The sequence below is a fragment of the Leptonychotes weddellii genome, chromosome 8, assembly GCF_054177405.1.
Source record: "Leptonychotes weddellii isolate Sample4059 chromosome 8, ASM5417740v2, whole genome shotgun sequence".
In the NCBI taxonomy this organism is placed as follows: Eukaryota; Metazoa; Chordata; class Mammalia; order Carnivora; family Phocidae; genus Leptonychotes; species Leptonychotes weddellii.
The window spans coordinates 17,743,818-17,755,494 of NC_138376.1; the positions used below are offsets into that span (position 1 = coordinate 17,743,818).

General features: G+C 43.3%; 1 protein-coding gene across 12 annotated transcripts in view; it reads right to left on the reverse strand.

Moving 5' to 3' along the window:
* FARS2 (phenylalanyl-tRNA synthetase 2, mitochondrial) overlaps positions 1-11,677 on the reverse strand; it is a 471,129-nt gene that overhangs the window by 139,670 nt on the left and 319,782 nt on the right. Inside the window, exon 6 of one of the 12 annotated variants that reach the window (XM_081827738.1) lies at positions 97-7,965. The exons of the other annotated variants lie outside the window; for them this stretch is intronic. Coding sequence (XP_081683864.1) covers positions 7,893-7,965 — 73 coding nt within the window. The 3' untranslated portion in view covers positions 97-7,892. Of the gene's footprint in view, positions 1-96; positions 7,966-11,677 lie in introns of those variants that run through there. 12 annotated transcript variants of the gene reach the window in all.

Below are 11,677 nucleotides of genomic sequence, written 5' to 3' on the forward strand. Positions count from 1 at the left end.
AGAAACATCTTTAAGCAGTAAATGACCCTCTGTAAACATGTTTTTGGTTCTTTGAAGAAGTCCTTCTTATTACTTTTTTTTTTTTTTTCCCCAGAGTAAACACTCTTTCAGGCTGGAAGGCCCAGAGAGAAATAACACCCAAACTGACCCTATGATTTCGAGACGCAGCAGGGCATAAAAGGAGGGAGCCTAATAATCCGCAGAGAAATCTGTCTGTATCCCCATGACCCTGGATAGAAGGGTTCTTTCTGGGACTTCAGGAAGTTCCGAATTGAAACAGAACTGAATAGAACCCCAGTTTAATGCTGAGATTTCCTCTTGCTACGCCACATAATTCAATGCCTGAATAGCTCATTAGCCAACCACTTTGAGCAACAAAGCCGTCCAACTCTGGGGACAGGAAGAGCGGAGACAGAGTGGGAGTAGCTCTTACGTCATGTTCTGAAAGCTTGGTCGTGGAGCCTCATTTTTCTTTCCGAGGAACTCATGGACGCTGAAACTTCCTCCTCCTCAGCTGTTGGCCAGCAACAGGCCCAAAATTAGTTAAATTTAACTATAATAAACATGCTGCAAATGAATTATATTTAACTATAACAGCCACCTCAGGGTTTGTCTCGAGATGGAATAATTTTAGCTCATGCTACCATACGTCCCCTAACTAAGGCAGAAAGTAATTACCTAAGGATTTACCATAATGAGTTCACTGACACTCATTATTTATTACAGCACGTGAACATTCGAATTTTTTATGTAGTTAGGCACAGACCGCGGGCTGCTGAACGTATAGTCTTGGATGGGCACAATTGGACACTAAAAATAAAAATGGTTCGGGCAAATATAAATTCAGTAAAACCACCTGATTTCATCTTCATTAAGAATTAGTAATAATTGTGAAGAGTCCCAGTTGAAACTTTATACTGTCAGTAGAACAGGGCCTGCTAGGAAAATGAACACTGTCAATCAAATGATAAGCTTTTTGAGAGAAAGAGCTTCATGGAAACACTTAAAAATTGTGTTTATTAAAAAAAAAAAAACACATGAAATTGGGCTTCAGTGCTATGCATACTAATGAGATATCATGTTTATCTATCCATTAAAGCAGGATCTTACTCAGTAGCATTTGGTTAGGGGAACAGTCTGTGTTTCTGAAAGTACCTACAAGTAATAACAAGTTGTTCAAACTGCCATTCCTTATAAAATATTCTGACATTCTACACTTCATTTATTCTGAATATTCTCCCCATTTAAAGAATTCTCACTTATCCACTCATCGCTTATGCATTTATTACGCATTGGTTGTGGGCTGAGTACTGTAAATACAAGGAACAATAAGACATGGTCTCTGCTGTCCAGAAGCTAAAAGCTGAGGAGCTTCAGCCCTGTAAACAGAGGACTTCCTGCAGGATGATGTCTGCAATGATTAGTGAGGCGCACTGCCTGTTCCATACAAGTTAATTTGCTTGCTATTGATTTATGTGATTCAAGGAGGAGGACCTAAATATGACTTGACCGATAACCAAACTGCCTGTGGCCGGCTCTGGCCATGGAACGCCCTGCCTACACGTATGCATTTGGGGCACAGTCACCCCTATTTGGGTGTGTACACTATTAACACGCTACATTTAATTGGTATATGTGATCTGTGAAGCTTCGTGTTTTTACATCTTGCCTTATTCTACAAAGGATTTAAAGAGGCTTACAAAATATGTAATAAAAAATGTTTGGATATGAATGAAAATGAGGACTGAGTACGAGGGGTGGGATGTTGCTGATGCCTTTTCAAGCCAGCCTCGCTTCTGCCCACCCTTGCCCCGTTTCCCCTCAAAGGCCATGAACCGTGGGAGCAGTTCGACAGCCCTGCGGGTGTGGGTTGAGAATGAGGCAGAAGTGTGCTTTGGCCAACTCAGAGCCTCTTGTCCTTCACCATCTCTGGCCTGGGGGGCTGGGGGCTCCTGCAGCTAATGAAGATGGCAGCCCCTCTGTTATGCTTTGCTCTCTGCTGACTCTCAGGAGCCTGGGCGGGGTGGGATTTGGCAACTCCAGAATTGTGGCTGGAAGACCATCTACCAGCACTGCAACGTCTCTCCTCACACAGAACAATATGGGGAGGGGAAATTTTAGTAAGATAGGCCTGCAGAGATCAGGAAGGAGGGCAATGCAAACAGCAAGCTGTGAAGGCTTCTGCCTGGAACCAGCTGAGCTCCGGGTCTGGCTTGGAGCCTCTCCCCGGCCAGAGTGAAAGGAAAAAGGGCGACTAACAAAATTCTTAAGATTAAATTTACCTGTACCTTAACACAAACTAAGTTTCTCTTGGCGGTTAAGTCTTAAGACACATCTCACGAAAGGTTTTAGGGAGGGGGTGCTGAGGGACAGAATGGGCAAGATCCTCAACAATCTTCCTTTGGACATGCTGTAATGTATTTCATAGAGCTGCTTCTTACAGGGCCTGATGATGGATGCTGAGCACAAGCTGCTCGGGTATCTGTGAGTGAAGACCAGAAGGATGCGGTCTACACGCTGTCCTAAAATGACTCCCATTTTATGGGATTACTCTTTTTAAGCAGGATGGGAATTAACATTTGTTTGTTTGTTTCAGGTACTGCACTAGGTACTTTATATTTAATATTTAAACATGACTCTCTTAAAAACACTACACAGTAAGTGTTATGATCCCCATTTTTATAAGTGAAAACACTGAAGCCCAGAGAAGTTGAGTAACTTGGTCAAGGCATATAGTACCTAAGAGGTAAAACCAGGATTTGGGCTTCGATATGCCTTCAAAGCCATACATTTTTGCTTCAGCTTTTTATAAATAAAGAATAAAAGATGAAATGTTTTGCCTGAATCAAGCCGTAAAAACCACCTAAAAAACCAATTCACTTAGTTAAGTTTTAGGGGTTCTTTTCCCGCTGATTTCTCTGACTATCTGCCCAAAACAATCAATTGACTGGCTACTTCAGTATAATACAGACATTTGGATAAGTCAGTCCCAGGCTGAAGTTGGCGCAGTATCATTTATATTAGCTGCCACTGTCCAACAGTACGAGAGTGAACATAAATTAAATATTTGCTAATGTGGCTGCATATAAAATACAAATAAAACAGAAAATAAAATCTATATCATCTACAAGTCATCACCATTTATAAGTAAAATTCAACAGAACTGAAGCTCCTGAGCCCTACATCATCCCTTGGGGGAAAAAGCCAAATTTAAAAACCTCTCATCTGTTTTCAGACCAACTATTTTTTGTCAGTGCACAGAGACTTCTGAAGGAGTTGAGCCGAGGAACAGTCGAGAGAAACTCTCTGATGATGGGCATGAAAGCAGCGTATGCCAGGAAATAATAAAGCAGGGGACCGGAGACAAAGCTCAGCAGCTCAGGAAACTCACAGACCACCGGCATAATTCCTCATCAATGTCAGAAAGTGCCTCTCTTGCTGTAAGAGGTGGTCACCAGCAGCCAACATAGTTTCAGAAGACAGCGCATCTGTCTTCATCAACCCACAAAAGTTAAGGTGCACTTACCTACTGTAAACACAGACAGAAAGAAACATAAACTAAACGTGGCTGATGTCTTTACGTCTCCTTGCTGGGTCTCCGTTTCCCCATTTGTCAAATTAACAGATTTGAACAGGTCTAAGGGCTCATCTGGTTCTGACATTCTATAATTCTATGGATTCGGCCGCTGGCTCTATGACTGGTACTGATTTTTTTTGAGGGGCTATCTTTAATATCAAATGATCCGTCCTTCTCCCCATATTTTGGTTTTTTGGTCACGATCGTAATCACATTTTGATTATTTTGTTCGTCTGTTTTTGTATCTTCAATGTCTAGCACTGCATATGTATGATACATGGCAAATCTGCATCATGCACTAAATATTGATTAAATTTTTCTCTCTCCTTTCAACTGGCAAGCGTCCTGGAGCTCCTGGTACTGTACAGGAGAAGACTCAGTACTGTTCTTGCACAATTAGGCTGGCTGCTCTTTCGTTATGAAGAGTCACTCATGGAGCATCTAGATTGGCACCTCTTCCAACTCAAAGCACATTCCAGGACCTGCAGTGGCCGTTAATCAGTAAGTGTTCATTGAGCACATTCGTGTGCTTTGCTCTTTCTCTCTCCATAAAAATACTGGTGCCCCTTCAGATGAATGTTTTAAGTTAGCTGAGGGAGCTATTGGATTCTTCTTTGTATACCTCACCGTTCCTATTTCAGAGCATTACACATGGGAGGTACCCGGGATTTGGGGGTTAACTGAGTTCAGGGATTCAATCAACACCATAGCCTTTTCAAGGACAGCACCCTAGACCTTCTATGGCTACGAACCCTCCTTCCCTCCTTCTGGGTCCTACCATGGGGCCAGACGCACCTCTCCTTTTTGGGTCTCTTCAATGTCAATGCCTCTACAATTACAGCCACCTCTTCCCAAATCCCTCGTGACACTCTGCCATGTCACCAGCTCCTTCTAGTTAGAAGGGTGGAATTGCCATAGGAAGAAAGCAGGAAGTTCTCACCTTCTGCTGAGTTGTCACCCTGTAGCTGGCTAGTGACTAGTTTTTCCTTTACCCACTTGAATTCTGCCAGGGCCTGTCTTGTGCAAGAATTAAAAAGGCAATACTGTACCGTTAAACTTCAAAGGAAATAGCTAAGACAAATAGCACAATTTCCATTATCTTTCCAAATGGCTAAACGCATTTTAGTCCCTTATGTTTCCAGAACTGTTTATAATGTACTTTTCCCTATTCTAGGTCACTAAAAGGCCTGCCCTGGGCTGCATGTTTCTGGTTCAGACATCCTAATAGGAGGGGAAAATGAATACAGTAGAAACATAAAGCTTAAAGCCTTATTATCAAGCAGACAGAAACCACGTCGTACACACACACCCACGCCTCTGTGTCTCCTTGACATTCTCATCTTAAATCCCTCCGAGTGTGTGAGTACCAAGTCCCCAAGAAATTCTTTCCACCTTGAAGACAAGCTGCATTACGGTCCCAGCATGCCTGCCCAGTCAGCATTCTCTGTGCATTCTCGAAGCTGTGCCCCATGGGCTCAAGCAACATGGTGGACTACCAGCCCTTACTTGCCCCTTGAGAGGGCCTAAGGAACATGGCCTCCTATCCCCCTGCTCCATCTTCTCCACTGCCATCTGTCAGCTGAGGTTCCAGATAGTAAGGCTGAGAGGGTCCCCAAGGTAAGCCATTAGTCAGCACCTTAGCCAGCTGAATCTCAGGGTGAGCACTGTCAGGACAATAGTCTTATGTGACCACCCAGCTTCTGCTTAAACACATTCTTGCTCCTTCACAAACAGCTCCCGTCATTAGACAGCTCTTTGTATGGAGCCGAGATCAATCTCTTACATTTTCTCCTACTGGTCTTAGTCCTGCTCCCGAAACCACAAGTGTACTCCCTTTTCATCATGGATTGTCTCTTTAAAACAACATAAATAAAACAAAAAGCCAGTATCATCATATACAAAAGGATACAGAAAATTAAGTGAAGAGAACTGGCAGGATCAAACTGATAAAGAGAAGTGTCTGTGGGAAGCCAGTTAAAAAGCAGGGAAAATGGGACCCTTCCAATCTCTTTGTCCAACTACCCTTGAACGACAAGGGGACAGACCCTTAGGAATCTCTAGAGATCATAGTTATAAAATTCAACAAGCGTATAATAAGTGCCTGCTCCGAGGAAGGTCCCATGTCAGTGCTAAAGGTCCAGAGGTGAGGTTCCCGTCCTCAACATCTCATGTTCTACCAAGAGAAACAGACACATCCAGAGCTAAACATAATACAATGTCCATTATTCAAAGAATTTATGGTCATGGTATTATGGGTTACTTTGTGATTTTCAGATGATGCTTTTTATGAATTAATTGTTCATTTAAAACAGAAGGGAAGGAAATCAAGGGAAGTCAATCTGGGGCTGTGGATATACCAGGGAAATCACTGGTGGAAGAGCAAGGAGACACATGAAGACTCTCCCGCTCACGAATCCATGCCCAGGGATTGGGAGCTGGTTTCCTGGGGGAGAGGTAATGCCCTGGGCCCCCCTAATGTGGCCCTCAGCACAATGTGGGCAGTCTCGAGGGCCAGGTCAGCCCAGAGGACCTTTTCTAAGTGGGACTGAGTTGAAGGAGCCTACTTGGCTCTAGCCACTCTGGTACCTTTGATTTCCGGCCCTTCCTCTCATCTTCCAGCGCAGGAGAGTTTCTATTTTCAGTATGAAATTAGCATAGAGATGAAGCCATTTCAGGGTACATACAGTGAATTGACATAGCAGACATTACGTTTTTCATTGCTAAAATGAAAAAGTTTCCCTTTTTCTTTAAAAATCCCAAAACTGCCCCTTAATTTGTGTTCAGTTTGCACTTCCACTGCTGAGCTGTCAGCAGTGGAGTTGCGCTGAGGAAGGCTGAAGAAGGTGGAGGAAGACAGCAGCTCTGGGCGGTGAACCAAGCCGTGTGCCTGTGGGGCCCTGTAAGCACCTGAAGGGCATATGGCGGCCGGGCGGCATGCGGACAGCCCATCCTGTGCGCCTCCAGCAGACACACTGACATGGCCCGGGAGCAAACAATAGTAGTGCTGGGTTCATCTTTTCTCGAGATCTATAGGGCAGGACCTGGTCCAGATTCACTCCATGTCTGTCTCTGGCTTCCCTCACATCATTTCCAAGACATCTTCACTGTCCTTTAGGATAGGATTTCTCATCACCGCTCTTCCTACTGGAGCAAAGATTCTGAGTAGCTGGGTTGGGACGAATGACAAATTTGCCACGGAACTAGTCCCACCCCTTCTTCCACACACACTTTTGTCTTTTTTTAGGTTTTCTCACATCCCTCTTCTCTGCTCTTTTAAGCTCTTAAGTTCTCTCCACTTTTTCGTTAGTGGGCTGCTTCTGATCTCATTGGAAAACATTCTCTGAATCATTAACAATATAAGACGGTATAGAAAGCTGTCTGCTGGTGGCCCCAAAGGCAATCTCTCTTCAATGTCAATGTCAGAGCTTTTCAATTAAGGGAGCACAGAGCGGCTCTGAATAACACTGGATCTTTACAGCAAATGATTCCATCCAAACAGACGTAGGAAGAATGTTTTCTGGAAAGTTCAATCATCTGATTCCTCTGCTAAATAGTTTAAAAGAGCTGAAAAAGAATGTTTCTTATCTGTACCAGGCTGGCTGGAGCTATTCCCTGTCCCTGAGAGCCACATAGTGCCCCCTGGGAGGGTGTTTTTAATACAAAGGGAATAAATATTGCTGATTGCATATATGGGGGATGATAAATCAAGATTCATAATATAAAATCTTATTACTATAGTTCATATTAATTGATACATTGTGAAAAAGTGGGCATACAATAACCTACTTTTAAAGTTGCATGTGATGAAAATGGAGTGTCTCCTAAATAGAACTGCTGACAAGAGGAGGCGGTAGAAGATAAGAGACGTCTGAAGCACATTCTAGTATCTACAATAATAGCTAGACTCGATTTTTTTAAAGACTTTATTTATTTATTCAAGAGAAGAGAGAGTGCGTGAGCATGAGTGTGGGCGGGAAACAGAGGGAGAGGGGGAGGGGTAGAGGAGAGGGAGAAGCAGACTCCCCACCGAGCAGGGAGCCTGACTCAGGGCTGGATTCCAGGACCCTGAGATCATGACCCGAGCTGAAGGCAGATGCTTAACGGACTGAGCCACCCAGGCGCCCCCACAGCCAGACTCTATTAAGTGCTTATGATGTGTTAGGCGTTGTTCTAAGAGTTTTATGTGAATTAACTCTTTCAATCCTTATAATAATCACATGAGATGAGTTGTATTAGGTCTATTTTATACAGAAGCATAAAGGGAGCACAAAGAAGTTATAACCTGCCCAGGGTCACACGCGGCCAGAATTCACACTCAGCAGGTCTCACCTGAGCCCTTTTGACCACTGCCATGCCAATTATACCTTGCTAGCTTCTCATGGAAGAACCTGAAAAATAACCAGTTAGCATCCCTTTCTTAGATAATTATAATTTTGACTAATAACTAAAAGTAGAAATTATGTGTCTTTAAACACATTACCATTGATCTAGATACACTTGTTCCTGAAATAGTTCAGACAGTAAATGCCAGAATTGAATGGCATCAGTAGACATTACCTCTCTCTATGGCTCCACCCTGAGAGGACTCCAGGGAGGCTCCTTCTGAACACAAGGGGCAACACAAAGCTCTGGAAGCTGGCAGTGTGGGTAACCACTTCCCCATTGCTGCTGGAGTGAGTTTAACACGTAGCACAGAGGTGTTACGACAGTGATTGTCATATTTCATAAATTACATTCTGCTATTCACAGGGAAGTCCTTGCAAAACTAAAGTAATAATATGCATCCAGAACAGCAGGAATAATATTGTAAGCAATGCACTGTAAGGATGGGGACATATAACGAATGAAAAATACGGTCTGTAATAAAAGAACCGAGAGAAGAAAAGAATATTGAAAAAAATGTTGTGAATTTAAAAACATGTTGAGGCAGAATAACCCATGGTAAGAAGTTAATAAAAAATTACGGTGGCCTGGATCCATGTCAAAGATAAGCCCAACTAGGAAATCTAAGAAAAACAATAAAAACATTTTTCTTCTTTTTTCATTCAATGTAAAAAACCTTTCTGTCCAGTTGAACACACTAACTTCAAGAGATCAGTTCAATAAGAGGCTTCCCAATGAAGGAAGAGGTTGGCGTGCATCAGCAATGTGAGACCCGTAGGAAGGATCTGGGGAACGGTCTCACCCCCATTCACAGCCCAGTGCACACAGGCCGGGCTTCTCTGCTCAGCCTGCTTCTCCACTCTGCCACACTATTTCAAATGTTCTCCATTATCCTCAAACCACCCTGACCTGACCTCTCCCTCAATCATCTTCAAGAAAGCCCTCCCACTTACTTCACAGAGCAAAGAGAAGCCACTCAGGTGGGAACGCCATCAATTTCTAGTCGCTGAACTGAGAAGCCTGTGGTATCTGTCTCTCCTTTCCAAGGTCAACTCTGTTCACCTCCTTCAACCAGCTTTGGGTACCATGTTCTGCCTTCTCTCAAGAACAGTGCATCATCGGGTATCCCCTCTTTCTTCCTCCCGCATATAATCAATCTCTCCTTCTCTACTGGATCCTTCTATTGACTTTTTAATAGACTTTATTTCTTTTTCTTTTTTTATATATTTTATTTTATTTTTTTTTAAAGATTTTATTTATTTTTTAGAGAGCGAGCGAGAGAGAAACAGCATGAGAGGGGAGAGGGTCAGAGGGAGAAGCAGGCTCCCCGCTGAGCCGGGAGCCCGATGTGGGACTCGATCCCAGGACCCTGGGATCATGACCTGAGCCGAAGGCAGACGCTTAACCATCTGAGCCACCCAGGCACCCGATAGACTTTATTTCTTAGAGGAGTTTTGGGTTCACAATAAAATGGAGAGGTAGGCACAGATATTCCCTGCTCCCCACACATACACAGCCTGTCCCACAATCAGCATCCCCTGACAGAGGGCTACATTTGTTACAACGAATCAGCCTACACTGACACATCCTTATCATCTAAGTCCATACTTTATATTGGGGTTCATTCTTGGTGTTTTTCTATTGACTTTAAAACACATTGAAGTTTACTACTTTTTTATAGAACTTTCCTTGACCTGTGCATCCCCTCCAACTACCACCTTGTCTTTCTGCTTTCCTTGAGCTGTCTCTATTCACTGTCTCCATTTCCTCCCATCTTATGTTTTTCTCGATCCACTTTAACCTTGCCTCTCCCTCCCCAGAATGCTCGTTTTCACTAAGGTCACCAATGACTCCTGTGTAAGCCTAAATACAATGACATTTAGTCTTCTGATCTGTTGCAGGATGTTGGCTACCCTCATTACCTTGAAATGTACACATCCCTTGGCTTCCATAACTCACATGCCCTGGCTCTCTCTCACTTGCCAAGCTCTGCCTATTCCCTTCAGGTTTGTTAACATATACCTGGTCATTAAATGCCTGAGTTCCTCTCAGATTCACCCAAAGTCCCTTGTCATTCTCATTCCATTCTTCTAGTCAATCTTCTCCATACCTTCAGTTTCAAATATATCCTAAATGAAGATTACCCAGAAATGTATATTCTAGTCCCCATGTCTCCAGGCCCAGACTATTTCAAACTGCCTGTGCAACATGTTTACCTCAGAATCTCAGGTAAACCTCAAGGTCAATATGTTCAAACCTAAATCTCAACTGCCCATGTCCATTTTATCAACAAATGGCAGCACTGTCCATGCAGTTCCACAAGTCAGACACTTGGTGTCATCCACCGTGTGTCCTCATAGTCAATTAAGTAGCAAATTCTGGAAACTGTAGTATTCATGTTGGGATCTGTTCACTTCCCTCACCCCCTTGGCCATCATCTCGGTCCCAGCTACCATCACCTCTAGTGTAGCTCTGGCAATAGCTCCCTCTCGGTCCTGCAGCCCCACTTTCCCCTTCCAATCTATTCTCCACAGAGCGGCCTGAAAAAGTCTTTCTGCAAACCAAATCAAATCATGTAACGTGCTTTGTTTAAAACATTTTGGGGGCTTCCTGTTGCTCTTGATACAGTGAGACATCTTTACACAGCTAGTAAGGCTCAGCACGGTCTGGCTGTACCTACCTCTTCAGCCTCATTACCACATTCCCCCTTTTGTCCAGCTACATTGGCCTTCTTACCAGGTCCATGATGCATCCTGTTTTTCCTGCCAGACCCTTGCCTGTGCTGCTCTTCAGCTTTGAATGTTCTTCTCTCTCCCACCTCACACTCAACCTTAATCCCACTGTTTAGCTATTCTGAAAACACCATGTTGATAACACTTATCCCAGTTGTCATTTCACATTTATATGTTATTTTATAATTTAGTTTCTCCATCTAGTCTAGACTCAAAGCTCTTCACAAATATCAGCCATGTCTGTCTTTGCTTTCCATTGTAACTACAGTGCCTGGCACACAGTAGACATTTAGGTGAATGAACAAATGAATGAACGGACCACTGAATGAAGGTGGTAACCAGACTGTGACAGAGAGAGTGCAGGATCGGCAAATGGCATTCTCTTTCTAGAGTGGGGTGAAGAAAGAAGGTGGCTGCTCCATTCTGGAGCAAGAGCGAGGTCTACCAGCAAGACCTCTTTCAGAAATGGCACATTCTGGACATGTTCCTCAACCTAAGAGGAAGGAAAGGGAAAGAGGGAAGAAGAGAGAAGATAGAAAAGCAAAATTTCCAACCTATTTTAAAATGTTGGTGGGAATGCAAGTTGGTACAGCCACTTTGGAAAACAATGTGAAGGTGCCTCAAAAAATTAAAAATAGAGCTACCGTATGACCCAGCAATTGCACTACTGGGTATTTACCCCAAAGACACAGATGTAGTGAAAAGAAGGGCCATATGCACCCCAATGTTCATAGCAGCAATATCCACAATAGCCAAACTGTGGAAAGAGCTGAGATGCCCTTCAACAGATGAATGGATAAAGATACACACAATGGAGTATTACTCAGCCATCAGAAAGGATGAATGCCCAACTTTTACATCAACATGGATGGGACTGGAGATTATGCTAAGTGAAATAAGTCAAGCAGAGAAAGTCAATTATCATATGGTTTCACTTATTTGTGGAACATAAGGAATAGCATGGAGGACATTAAGAGAAGGAAGG